This window comes from Lampetra planeri, chromosome 33 (genome assembly GCF_965212315.1).
Source record: "Lampetra planeri chromosome 33, kcLamPlan1.2.h2, whole genome shotgun sequence".
Classification (NCBI taxonomy): domain Eukaryota; kingdom Metazoa; phylum Chordata; class Hyperoartia; order Petromyzontiformes; family Petromyzontidae; genus Lampetra; species Lampetra planeri.
In genome coordinates, this window is record NC_136139.1 from 5,170,988 (window position 1) to 5,185,562 (window position 14,575).

Below are 14,575 nucleotides of genomic sequence, written 5' to 3' on the forward strand. Positions count from 1 at the left end.
TATGCGTGCATTTTTTTCCTGTTTGTAATATGTAAGCTTCCCTAATTTATATTTGACACTTTTTCATTTTTCGTTTTCTACAATCTAAAAGTGTTATTTGAAGCGAAGGCGGGGGGGTTTCAGGGGACCTCGTAAAAACGTGGCATTAATTAAATAAAGACTGAGGCGCATCGCCTATAACCGCCTGATCCTCGTCCCCCTGGAGCAGGCTTGAAGCTGCAGGGGGCCGCGTGCAACAACAACAAGCTGTCGCTGTCCTCCGCCATCTCCTCCGACCTGCCCCTGACGCAGCTGCGCTGGATCCGACAGACGTTGGCCCAGGCCAAAACAAACCTGGTATGTCCCCGTCGGTGGCTCCGTGGTGCCCCCTTTGTATGCCTCGCCGCTCTGCATCCGTCATTGTCCGAGTCTATCCCAATTTCTTGGGAGATTCGGCTCGAGTGCTTGCGGCAAGTGCTGGAGATTAAACGTCTATCTTGGAGTTCTTGTTTAAACTTACGAGTTAAACGATTTTTTATATGTGATGCTGGTGGCAGTGGTGCACAAATACAAAAAAACGTCGAGAGAGATGGTCTCTCTTCTATGAAAAATTGTCATTGCCCAAAAGGTTTTCCGCTACATATTTCCTTTATTGCGGTATTATTGACAAGTTGGTTGAGTTTTTTGTTGTTTTAACCATAGATGAGGGCGCACTTTGCCGAGCAGTCTCTCATAAGCAGTGCATGAGTTGATCAGTTATTTATCTCACTTGTCAGTATACCCAGAGGTGGGAACACTCAGTGGTGTTTTTTTTAAAGGACTGTAACCTCAGATAATATTTGGATAACCGTCAAAAAGTTTGACATTTGATTGACCGTATAACGAAATCGGTCTGTACCACCCAGTGGTTTACCAATTTAGTTTGGGAGCAGTTTCTGCTGCAGTCTGTAAACTACGGTATAATATACATTTAAAGTATTAATATAAAATTTATTTTATTGGTTAGATAAAATCGTAAACTTGAATAGGAATTAAGTACTGTTTTAATTAAATTGTTGTTTATTAACGCTGATGTATACATCCGTGCAAAGCAGAAACGCGTATCTTATTATCTCGTGAATGTATTGATAGTTTGTTCCGTGTTTATATCCATTCTGTTTGTTCACTGCAACTGTCTCCATTATTTTTTAAATTTGCTTTTAATGACAACAAGCGGATGATCATATTGTATTTACGGTGGACACTTGTTGAACATGCGCAAGAGCGATGGGTGTGTTTTTTTTGTTTGTTTGACGCCGCTGCCTGCGCCGTCCCCTCCAGGTGACGCTGCCCGTGTACCTGAACTTCACGCGCGCCGACCTCATCTTCACCATCGACATGGAGATCGCCACCAAGGAGGAACCGCACAGCTTCCACGAGCGCGGCGTCGCCGTGCTGTGCGCCGAGTGAATCCCCCCACAACCTGCCGCCTTGCCCGTCGCGTTCTCCGTGCACGCCGTCGCCAGCCAATGAAATCCTTCCTCGTCTCCCGCTGCTGTCACACCCTTCACATCGCCATGCCTCGACTCTCCATCCCTACATTTTTGCAAGACTGGCGTTCACCACATGCATCGGCATCGGCGTTGTATAGTCACCATTGGCTCTCCCCTAATAATAGCGTCACTACCGTATCCTCGACATCAACGCTGTTGTTCACTTCACTAACAATTCCTGTCCTCCTCACCACTCCACCTTTCACATGGCCAATGTGCCATCTATACCTTCTCTCCTATAAACAACATCACTTCTCCATATCTCCACTTTGTCATCAACTCATTCACCAACCCATCTCTCCTCACCAAAAACACGCATCATTATCACCACCACCACCCCTTTTTCACCACTCCCTGCACACCATCAGTACCATCATCCTTTTCTCACCACCCTCAATGCTGGTCGTGCGATACTCGCACTCCAGAAACCCCCAAGGGGGGGGGGGGGGGGACTGTTCTTTGTTCTCAGAGCGGCGTCATGTGGGTTTTGCGACACCTTACTGGGCACGTTGATGGCCAGGCCGTGACCGGGAAAACCTTCTCCTGCTGACATTTGTAGCATTAGCACTTGACCAATTATATTATGAATCCCCTGACGAGCCAGACGAGTGGCTCTGCTGGCGAAAGCCTGGTTACATGTTCTGTACGCTCCGGAGACTCGGACTCCAGAGCTGGGTTTGGTTTTTTTTTTAGATCGGAAGGATCAGAGTAAGTGTTTGTGAAGGCTTGAGATGAGATGTTGATTGATTTCAATTTCCCTTCGTTGGGGAATTTTTTTTAAAGATTGACACGAGAGTGGTTGCAGCAAAGAGGCGCAAAATCGGCACAACGGCTACATTTTGGAGGCTACCATATCAATGACCGTTCACCTGTAGAAATGTATTCAGGCCATCGCCATAGCATTCTGTTTTATTATTTTCCATAGCGATGCAAGAGCAGTCCTCTCACCCCAATTGTCACCCTATCGTGCTTTTCGTCATTGCAATGGGAAAAAATAAATGAAATTCTGTGGAGGTGGTTTCGTTGAACAGAAGCCAAATAAGGAGATCCCTTATATTTTCACATCAATGGAAATTAATTGCGGGTCGCTGTTATTGATCTCGCTGAAAGTGATCGGTCATCACATTGGTCATTATCTGAAAGTGATGGTCTCTGTCTGAAAGATCCCTATAGAAGTGATTGCCAGTTGTGTTTGCAGCAGCATACTTGACCGGTTTTACAAAGATCATGCCATTTTTGAAGCGCCACATGCCGTTTTAGTAGGCGTGTAACGATTCAACGATTAAAATGTATAAATTTGTTCACGATACGTTTATCAAATAATGCAGGTAAGAATCGTAATTTTGATTCGTATACATTTGCATTATTGATTCCTTATAAACCTTGCAGACAATTCGAGGCTTGATGTTTACAAAAATGAGAAATGTGATTATCGAATCAAATTGCAACCCTGACTCGTGTAACTTCATCGCATTATGGGGGGAGGGGGGTTTGCGAATTGTTACACGGCTACCACCAATTGGTCGATTTTGGGCAATCGGTCACCAGCCAGCTTGTTAAAAGTTGGTGCCGAGTGCCTACAGGGACTGCGGCATTATATCGTCTCGTGAGAACCCTACGCTGCTGGAGAGCAGTGTCTGGGTGCTGGAGAGTGAGGAGAATGTTGGCATTTGGCAAGTTTCCGTTCTGAGTTTTGTCTCTAGAAATAACGAGTGAGAAGGTTTGAGGTGTCGGTCCAAAGATTGTTCAGAGAGGTCCATCGGAACTTTTAACCAAGGCAATTATAACCGCTTTTTCTGCAGATATTACCTAATAAATTGCTATCCCTGCGACATGTGTGCGGTGTCTGTGCGAGCATTATAGTTGTTTGGTTTTCTCAAGGCCCCTGTTGAACCCAATTGTGGCAACAGATGAACTTCGGGTGCAGTTGTGCACCATGAGAAAATGAGCAAAGAAACATTTATTTACAGAGGAAATTGTAAATCCTTTATTTACCAAGGGAAACCATCCCCAGGTTTCCTTGGGAAGTTATTTTTCAGTTTGGTTCTTCTTGGGAATGTTTGGTCAATTCCATGCTTTTTTCCATATAGATTTGAATGAAAATAATATTGACTTGAGTCTTCACGGGGAGTAAAAATTTGTAGAAAATTCAACAAGGGACCTGTGGTAGTGGTGTACACATTTAAAAATGCACAACTTTGTTAACACTGCCCTTATTGGAAAATTAGACGTAACACACTAACGTTTTGAGCAATAGGTCTTGTTCTGCAGAGCCATTGCCTGAATAATGAGCCTATTATATTAACATTTTCTCCTGTAAAAAAAAGTCTCTTCATAATGAAAATATTAAGTTTTCTTAATTAATTATACTGCGGGAATATGGTAAAAAAAAAGCACATGGGGTGACGTGGTAATCGCCTTGCATGCAATCTCAGCAGCTGCCAAGTCTTGAAACGGGTGTGACCTTTTACGCCAAAGTCAGATCCGAGTGCTCCGTGAAGATTTGCTGCTGCTGCCGCTACAGCCCTGAGACGGATGGTTTTGTTTAGGGACCTCTTTGTCTCGAAATTCGCGAGTGTGCAACAGAGAACGTGACGCGGTGGCGGCACATCGTTGACAACGAAGATTGTTTTTACTCGAACATGCACTGCGTTTTTATTAAAAAAAATTTCCAAAAAAATCACGAACACTACAAACATACCCCCCCCCATCACCCCGTTTTTAGTATGCCACTCAAGACTAGACCTAACATATTAGCAGGAATTGATCCATTTAGGATGCAATTCACGAAACGGATACGGTTTCTGTCCGTGTAAGTGAGCTAGTCCATCTCGTCTTCTCTCTGCCCAAGGGCACGTTCATGAGCCCCCTCCATCCCATTCCACTACCCCCCCCCCTTCTCTTCACTGTGCGGCACCACCCTCCATGCTAGGGGACCCTTAAATCATTACTGGAAGCCTAGTTAGAGGTGGCTTCCCATTGCCTTCATCAACAATGTAATTTACGATAGGATGCAGTTTAAAATAAAACCCACCGACGGAAAGTAAATTCTCACGCATTATCATTGGACACGAGAGTTGTGGCGGCTTCGCTTGTGGCCTGTCCCGGTGGTCCGCGTGCACGATGCGCGTAACACAAGTACAGGCGCGGCCCTGTTGTCGATCCAGTGCTGGTTATTTGACCCCGACTTCACCTGGCTCGTTGGTGAATGCGTTGAGCATATACGCGAGGGCATAGTACAGTACAACGATATTACTGCACCTCCTCCACCGCCCGCCACGTAGGCCTGTGGCGACCTATTCGCATCGTGGTGGTCAAACCATTCAAGCAACTGCTGTCCAGTGGACACGTGGTGTCAGAGGTCTCTTCCCCTTTGTTGACTTGGCATAACATCGGCGCCCAATAATCCTGCGCGTGCACCGACCGTGAAGGGATTATCAGCAGGATGCGTCAAAGCCGTTTAAAGCCATCACAGGCGGCGTTCTCGCAGGGGAGGCGTTTTGTGTCCCGTATTCCTGAGCGGCAAAGCTGTGCCCGCGGACTCGCTGTCATATGGGCGGTGACCCGGCCCAAACGGTGGCCGCGTGGGCCGCTTGGCGCAGAGGTTCGCGGTTTGAACCCCAACGGCCAACCCTGGTTAATTACTGTGGGTGTATCGAATGTAAATAATACGCGCCACGCCTGCGTCACAGTGAACGTTAAAAAGCCCGTGACCGTATGTGACGACGGAGTCACGTACGGTTCGCGTATTTCCCTTTAAAAAAATATCCAAAAACATGATTTCAAGGAGTAAAACATGAAAATAGAATCACGTGGCGAGCATCGCCTCTTATTGGTAGACAGTGTGTGGGGACCACGTCTCATTCCCTGATAGACCAGAATGACGCGAATACCAAACGTGGCCGACTTATTATTGGGACCTTTATCATGCTTCGTGTTCGGTGTCATCCGCTGACGACGCCGCCGGCCGCCGCGGCCGCCTCCTGCTTCCCAATTACAGCAGCATCGCGCGGCCGCACCTGACGCCTTGAGTGCGGTGCCCGACTCAATAATGACGGAACAATTCCCCGAGATGCGTCACCGGCCGACGTGGCTTTCACGAAACCCAGGGGTGGTGGGTTCCAGACGGCGACGGGAGCAGGTGGGTTTTCGGGGCGGTGGAGTCTTCCAAAGGGGCCCGCTGGCGGAAATTGGCACGGGACGATGCTGGCGTTTCGTTGACTTGGTCTGAAATCGTGCGGTGCATTGCGTAGTGTACGTTTGTTTTCACGGTCCACGTGTGCGATTGTCATCTATTATGGATGGTCAGCCTTCATCGATCATCATAATAAATGTTAATCGCCATCAATACGCATCCATAATTATAATTTTAAAATCAGAATTACCCTTATGAATGCAATAATCATACAAATTAGTATTCATATTGAGCCTTCTCAGTCAATATCAATTGTAAACCATATCATAAACCGTGGATATATCAATATATGATCATAACCATCATCATCCTTCATACATATTATCACCAAATATTCACCATCAGTATCCATATTCACCGTTATTGTCCCCTTTATCAACATCATTTGTTAACATAATCATCGGCAACATCGGTCATCCTAAAAGATATCAATAACCCTTACAGACAACATTAATAAGCAAAGTCAATCATTCCTATCCCTATTCGCCATTGCTGGTGTCAACATTGAACATCGCCGATATTCTGCCGCGCGTACACGATTCCATTCGCCACGACAAGTCATGGGTGACGTCACCGCGGCGCTTGTGCCAGACTTGGTGCACTTTGAGGCTCTCGCTTGGTGAAGTGTTGAAGGCTCGCCGCTGGGAGGAGGTCACGGAACTGACCCCCCCCCTCCCCTCCCACCTGTTATGGGTTGACTGAGATGACCAGCACCACCTGCGGGTAGCCACAAACATCACCATGCGCGCACCCCATGGGCCTGAGCAGGCGCTCGTCGACGGCTCTCGCTCTCTGACCTCGGCAGCCAATTCGGGAGGGGAGAGAAAAAGAGAGAGAGAGAGCTGTCTCGGCGCATTTCAGCTTCAAAATAATCGCCCGCGTGTCCCTTAATGGCACCATTATTGCTTAATCGATGCGGAGAGTTCTGCATGAGATGGAAATGCGGCGAGTAATGCGCCCAGTCAGGTCGCCTGCAGCTCACCGAGGGCGGCGATGGTGATGGTGGTGATGATGGTGGTGGTGATGATGGTGGTGGTGATGATGGTGGTGGTGATGATGGTGATGGTGGTGGTGATGATGGTGGTGGTGATGATGATGGTGGTGATGATGGTGGTGATGGTGATGATGGTGGTGGTGATGATGGTGGTGATTATGGTGATGGTGGTGGTGGTGATGGTGGTGGTGATGATGGTGGTGGTGATAATGGTGGTGGTGGTGATGATGGTGATGGTGGTGATGGTGGTGATGGTGGTGATGATGATGGTGGTGGTGGTGGTGGTGATGGTGGTGGTGATGATGGTGGTGGTGATAATGGTGGTGGTGGTGATGATGGTGATGGTGGTGATGATGGTGATGGTGGTGATGGTGGTGATGATGATGGTGGTGGTGGTGGTGGTGATGATGGTGGTGATGATGATGGTGGTGATGGTGGTGATGATGATGGTGGTGGTGATGATGGTGGTGGTGATAATGGTGGTGGTGGTGATGATGGTGATGGTGGTGATGATGGTGATGGTGGTGATGGTGGTGATGGTGGTGATGATGGTGGTGGTAGTGGTGATGATGGTGATGGTGGTGGTGATGATGGTGATGGTGGTGATGGTGGTGATGGTGGTGGTGGTGTTGATGGTGGTGGTGGTGATGATGGTGGTGGTGATGATGGTGGTGATGATGGTGATGGTGGTGATGATGGTGGTGGTGGTGATGGTGGTGGTGATAATGGTGGTGGTGGTGATGATGGTGATGGTGGTGATGATGGTGATGGTGGTGATGGTGGTGATGATGGTGGTGGTGATGGTGATGATGGTGGTGGTGATGATGGTGGTGATGATGGTGATGGTGGTGATGATGGTGGTGGTGGTGATGGTGGTGGTGATGATGGTGATGGTGGTGATGGTGGTGGTGATGGTGATGATGGTGGTGGTGGTGGTGGATATTTCGCGCGCTACGCTACGAACGAACTCAGCGACCCGGTTTCGATTCGCGCTCACAGCCCAAATGCAGTTTCCGTGACGAATATCCGAGCCGACCTCTGGGCCTCCCCGAGGTCAAATCAACCTCAAATGAGTATCTGGCCCAGTGTGTTGACGTCAGCATAAGGGAGAAGACAAAGACGGCCGAGGGCGCGCCGGTGGCCACCTAAATCCCGTCGTGTGCCGTATCGGCCGCTCGCGAACAACTCGTACCAGCAGCAGCCTCCTGTTAACGCGTCACGGGGGCATCGTCATCGTCTTTGGCCAACGAACCGAATCACCCTTAAAGCCGCCCGATGTCCTCGGATCTCGGCAGCTTAGCAAGAGAGAGCTTGAGCCTGACCAGCAGCGGCACGTGGGTAGGGAGACGACAACAAACAGGCCAGGGGCACATCGCCACCACGCGCGGTCGGCTCGGAGCAGTGAGGCGGCCAGGGGGCATCGCGGGCACGGCAATTTGTGCGTGGCCACACATTTGGGTCACTCACGGAAGGTTGAATCTTTTTTTTTTGCGGAGCTTCCGAGTGTCTCACCCGCCCTCTCGTGTGCGTTTCATGCCCGGGCACTCCGCTCTGATCCTTCCTCCTCCCCCCCAGTAGGAAGGCGCGCGCTCGTTAAACGAGAAGTGGACTGAGACATCCGCAGCGCAACAGGCGCCACCCGATCAAAAAACAAAGAGTGAGCGCTGGGGCCAAGTGAGGATTTCCTGGGCAAATAATTGGCGTTTTTGCAATCGACGTGTACGTATGTTGAACTGTCTTCTTGGTTCTTTCGGTAAAGTCACGTAGAATGGAAATAATAAAATAATAATACATAATACATAATAAAATAATAATTGTATTATGTTTAATTTGTATTATTTTATTTTTCCTTTATACGTGACTTTACCGAAAGAACCAAGAAGATGAATCCCTGCAGTCACGAAAGCTTTAAATCGAAATATGTTGAACTGCTTTAGGGACGTACGTAGCCAACCGTGCTAATTGGAGGTGCGGGGGAAGAAGAACCAAGAGCAGTTATAAAGAAATTAACGTTTCAATCCAGTGACCGTCGAACGCGTAAATGCTGTGAGGTCGCTCTCGGCGTCGGGTGGAGGAGGGTTTACGACACACATTTTATTTATGCGATTTTACCCGCACCCCATCCCCGTCCACAGTTAGGGGCCGTCCATAAATGACGTCACGCGATTTTGGACGATTTTTGACCCCCCCCTCGTCATACGGCGTCACAAAAAGTTAGACCCCCCCCCCTCAAATACGACGTCACAAAGCTCTGCCCCCCCCCCCCCCGAAAATAAAACATGCTTCAAATCGCTTTAGACTACAGTATTGTCATTGTAGTGCGTATTTAATGTGGCGCTGCACTCTGTTGTAGGAGAAAACATTTATTATAAAGTCTATTTAATTAAGTAGAACGTGTTGTCTATATTTATTTAAAGTTGCGCATTTTGATGTGACGTCACATTTCTCACACCCCCCCCCCCTCGTCACACATCGTCACAAATGTCTGACCCCACCCCCCCTCAGGTGCGTGACGTCATTTATGGACGGCCCCTTTAGTATTTTCATAAAAAAAATAAAATCATCAATATTCGTCAGCATGGGTGGATACAGGGACAGCGTGTCTATTTTTGCGATGTGTATCGTCATCGTCTCTGATGCACGTAGCGGCTCCCCCTCTATCCCCAACTCTCCCCGACCTCTCTCCCCTGTCCTCTTTACTGACTCGCCGCTTACGATCCCTCTCTCTCTCTCTGCCGCCTCCATCTCACCCTTCCTCCCCACCACCTCCTCCTCTTCTAATCTGTTTAAACGTCGCTTCTCTCTCTCATGGCCTCTCGCCATTATTCTCTATCCCCTGTGTGTGCGTCTCTCTCTCTCTGCCTTTTGTTGTTTCTCTCCGCCTCTCCCACGCTTTGTTTCCTCCTCTCCCCCGGCCCACCCACTCCATTTCCTCCACGGTTCTGGCCCATTTCACCCCTCCCTCTTCCTCCCGCTATTCCTCTCTCTCTCTCTCCCCCATTGCTATATTTACCCTTTTCACTCCCCTGCCTCTCTCCCCCCTCCTCTCTCGCTCCCCTCTATCTCATCTCTATCTCCCTCATTCCTTTCCCTTGCCTCTCTATCTCCCGTCGCCCTTTTGCCCAGCCGCACTTTTCTTGTCTCCCCTCCCTCTGCCTCTCCCTCTCTGTCCCTTCACCTCTCTGCACTCTGGCGCTCTCATTTTTATGTCTCTCTCCCTTAACAACATCTACACATCGGCTACCTCTCTCGCACTCCATGCCTCCGCTATAATTCTCCCCCGATCCCCTCTCTCGCTCTCTCCCCACCCCGGTTTCTCTGCCCCCCCCCCTCCTCTCTCTCTCTCTCCTGCCTCTCCACTCACTGTTGCCCTATCCGCGCCTCGTGCAATCAACGCTGGCAAACGACCGCGGGTTCAGGCGGCGATGTCGTGGCCTCGCCTCGACTGTTCCACCCATGCACGACATCTCTCGTGTGCCTTGTGTGTGCCTGCGTGCGCGTGTCTGCGTGTCTCTGTGTTGTCACCGTGGGGAACGGTGGTGCAGCGGTTAGCGCCCTTGCGGGTTCGATTCCCGCTCACGGCCAACAGCAGTGACGATTATCTGAACCGGTCCTGGGCCCCGGGCGTCCCCCTAGGTCGACTCAGCCTCAAATGAGTAGCTGGTGCGGTGTGTAAACATCGCCATTAGGGAGACAGAGGCGGTCGGGCGTGGTGCTGGCCACCCACCCCCTCGTGTGCCGTTCCGGCCTTCATAAATGCTCGTTAACAGCACTTGCCCCTACAGTATGTTAAGGCTATATGGGGGATCTTTGTCTTTGTCTCCATATAAGGTATCCGTCTCATAAAGCCTCGCCGCAATATCTCCATGGATGTTCAGAATGTGTTAATATATTTTGTATTCATTACTTTCATGATCACGCGTGTTTACCCAGGAAAGCCTCACATGGGACGGTCTCGTCTCGTTTGTCGCTGTAGGAGGGCGATGCTGCTGCTGCTGCTGCTGTGTAATCCCAATTGAGTAATTTTCAGGTATTTTTTCAGTATTGAGATGTTTGGCCCAGTACCAGCTCCATTTTATGGTGGAGGTTTTGTTTAGCTGTGGGAGGAATCCGGGGGACCCAGAGGAAACCCATGCAGACCAGTGGGAGAACATACCAACTCCGCACAGCAAGGCGCCAATGAGGCGTGAATCGAACCCAGGCCCTTCTAGCTGTGAGGCACAGGTATTAAACCACGGTGAGATGTATGATGACTGCACTCGTTCCATTGAGCCCTAATGCATTTTCACTGTCTACAAATACTGTAATGAATGGCCCAATAATTTACACGTTAGAACTACAACGTTAGAGGCGATGGTTGAAGTGCCGAATAAATAGGGACGTAAAGTTGGGCTCGAAATTATCTTTAAAAAAAACTAAAAGAGAATGAACAATTGACAGGTTTCCTAACCTAAGATGCAACTGTAAGAACACGTGCTACTATAAATGCCTATCGGGCAGTAGTCACTGAAGGCCACATCGCAATACAAATAAACTATTTTACTTTTCTATTTTTTATTTTATCAGGTAAGGCCCACTGAGCTATACAGTTCTTTTTCAGAAGCGACCTGGCCGCAAATGATAGCTCAACCAAGTGGCTTATCATGTGGACATTTTTAGCAGCCAATTACTCTCAACGCGTGTTCATTCTAAATGTGGAGGGAAAAACCGGAAGACCCGAAGAAAAATCCACGCGACCACGGGGAGAGACGCGCAAACTCCGTATATACAGGCGTCAGGATCGGGATCGAACCCACGACCTCCTGTATACCAGGCGAGGTAGTTAACATCTCCCAGACACCGTGCAGTGGAGGGGCCGATGAGATCAGATTGGATGGGGCGCTTTCGTAAAACAGAAAGAAAAAACCCCTCCCCACGTGATAATGAAAAGCAATTTATCTGGGCTCACGCGTTACATGTTTATCAAACGCACAGTCTCTCCCCTGTACAATACGGGGCCGTCGCTTTCTAACAATACGCATTGAGTCACCCCAGAGAAGAAGGCGGCCCATTAAGTAATCCGTGGTGCTGGAGGGGGTTTATGCCAACAAACGGATCACCCCCCCCCCCGTATGGGATGCCCTAAACAGGAAGGGGGGGTATTTTCCGGAACTTGGCCATGGACAGCTCCGGCTGAAACGAAGCCCTGGCCATAACGATTACTTATACAGCCGTGGTTACTTTGGGCCCTTGGTGGTGAGTTTTTTGTTAAAAAGGCGGGGAGGGAGGGGGGGGTGAATAGCCCCCCCCCCCCACTTCTGATATGAATGGCTGCTTTAGCCACCAAGACCGGTCACTGACGATGATGATAATAATGCGATATGTATACACATGGGAGAGCGGTGGTGCAGTTGTTAGCGCACTGTTCTCTGAACACCGTTGACCCAAATTCGATTTCCGGCCACGGCTACCATCAGTGGCGAGCGCGATGCGAACCGGGTGCTGCATTGCTATACTCCACCCCAACCTCCTGCCCCCCCCCCTCCTCTTAGACCACTGTCATCGACGAGCGACCGTGGTGAAGTATTGTCGAACAAACTCTCACGTATGCATGTCGGACTTCTTTCGCACCGCACGCAGCCGCCCGTGCCAATCGGAGGTGCGGGCGAACGACAACCATCGGCTGGGAGGAGGAGGCCTTCATCCAGCGCAAAGGACGGTCAAATAGTATCGTTCATTACCGATGACACGTAATGCGCGTGCGACATACACCGGACACAATGTGTATGTCACGCGTGACACGTCTCCATGCAGTGTGACGGAGACGTGCACCATGAATATATACGGCGAGCACGTGTATCATGCATGTTCACGGCGCGACGTCGAACACTGTTTATGGTTTGTGGAGAGGGTTGGGTACAGGGTGGGTGCAGGGTGGATGAATGGCAGTGATCCATGGATGGAGAGGGGATGATGCAAAGGCATGGACGATATGACGAGTGGGAAGCATTCGGGAAGGAATGATGGCAAAGGGATGGTTGGATGAATGAATAGCAGGGGGTTCGTGCATGAACAGGAAGGGATGGTTGGCAGAAAACAATGCATAGATTGATGGGATGGAGATTGGGTAATGCGGAGGGGAGGGTGCCTTGGAGTGGTTTTGAGGGAGAGGCTGCCCTGGGAATTGGGGAACAGGGGGAGGCATGGAGGCTGGTGTGTGTGTGTGTGCGCGCTTCAGCCTCAAATGAGTAACTGGTGAGGTGTGTGAAATTATCGCTACTCGAGATACAAAGGCGGTCGGGCGTGGTGATGGCCACCTACCCGCTTGTGTCGTGCCGGCCTTCATAAGTGCTCGCCCAGCAACTTACCCCATGTGTCTGTTCAGGCTATACGGGGGATCCTTGTCATTGTATATGGGGAGCGGTAGTGTAGCGGTTAACCGCGCTGCGCTCCGAAACCGACCACCCGAGTTCGATCCCGCTCACGGCCAACACCAGTGACGTTAATCTGAATCATGCCTGAGTCTCACCTAGGTCGACTCAGCCTCAAATGAGTACCTGGTGCGAAGTGTAAACATCGCCACTAGGGAGACAAAGGCGGCCGGGCGTGGTGCCGGCCACCCACACTCTCGCGTGCCTTCATAGGTGCTCGCTAACAGCACTTGCCCTAAACGTATGTTAAGGCTATACGGGGGCTCTGTGTCTTTGTGATGGGTGCGGTGAGTAGGGGGGGGGGGTCGCGTGGCTGTTGGCGATGGGGGGAGAGCACCGCCTTTGTGTGCGCGCGCTCGCTGCAGCTTCACAGACCCCAGACACCCCCCACACACAGACACACACAGACACACGTGGAGTGTAGCGGTGCTGCAGGAGCAGCAGGAGCAGTAGGAGACCCACCACCTCCAAAGCCGTCGTCGTCATAATCGGCCCCCCTCCACCATCGTTGTTGTCTCTGCGCGCCGCTGCCGTGAAGGAGGAACAGGAGGAGGAGCGGAATCCCCAGGTACCCGCACAGTGCGCACACCGGGCTCTGGCGGGCTCGACCGAGACACGGGGACGCACGCCAGGCACTCCCAGGCACTCCCAGGCACTGCCAGGCACTACCAAGGTGTACGCCGAGACGAGCCAGTCATTGGCGGGCACTCACGAGACACGAGGGCGCAACACCGCGTGGTTCCAGACACAGGGGTGCACGCTCCGAACTGCCTGGTTTTAATGAGTCACTGCAGGGGACTGGTTGCCAGACGCTACCACACACTTCCAGAGACTACCACACTCTACCAGAGGCTACTCTGCGCTATAGAACACGTCGAGTGACTTACTAGACTCCCCCAGAGACTACCAGACATTACCATCCACACACTGCCATATATTACCATAGACTACCGGACACTACCAGATACAACTAAGCACAGCAGGCGCGACTTGGGCGTGATAACCAGCCACTATCACACACACACACGCGCGCGCGTGTCCACCAAGAGCTAGCACCGGGCACTAGCAGGCACTGACCAGAGGTCGCAACCGGGTACCCGATACCCGTACCCTACCCGATACCCGGCTACCCGTACCCGGCCAGGTACGGGTACCCGTTTGCGACCCTGGTGCGGCCGGGTACGGGTACGGGTAGGCCGTGAGTAACTGGTGAGTAACCGTTTGTCACTCATTTCTCTCCGTGCCCGTCTTTATCTCTCCCTCCCCATCCTCTACTCGTTAACTCGCAGTGTGGAGTCGCGGGGGTAGAGAGAGAGAGGGCGGGACCCGGGTCAGAGTGAGTGGTTAAGAGAGAGAGAGAGGAGGTTCGTGGAATTGTGGTGGTGGACGTGAAGAAGGAGGTTGGGTAGGTGGTGGTGGGTAGTGGTGGAGGTTCAAGGAGGTGGTTTGGGTGGTGGTGGTGTTG

General features: G+C 50.6%; 1 protein-coding gene and 1 long non-coding RNA gene across 3 annotated transcripts in view; both read left to right on the forward strand.

Moving 5' to 3' along the window:
- Positions 1-3,343, forward strand: part of LOC144729645 (cytoplasmic dynein 1 heavy chain 1-like) — a 63,280-nt gene extending 59,937 nt beyond the window's left edge. For both annotated transcript variants that reach the window (XM_078610053.1, XM_078610054.1), the window contains exons 79-80: positions 209-336; positions 1,300-3,343. In XM_078610053.1, the coding sequence (XP_078466179.1) occupies positions 209-336; positions 1,300-1,428 (257 nt within the window). In that variant the 3' untranslated portion in view covers positions 1,429-3,343. The remainder of the gene's footprint in view (positions 1-208; positions 337-1,299) is intronic.
- Positions 3,344-13,460: 10,117 nt separating this feature from the next.
- On the forward strand, positions 13,461-14,500 carry LOC144729647 (uncharacterized). The gene is made up of 2 exons (XR_013587740.1): positions 13,461-13,678; positions 14,400-14,500. It is a non-coding gene; the product is annotated as an uncharacterized LOC144729647 (long non-coding RNA).
- The last annotated feature ends 75 nt before the right edge of the window (positions 14,501-14,575 follow it).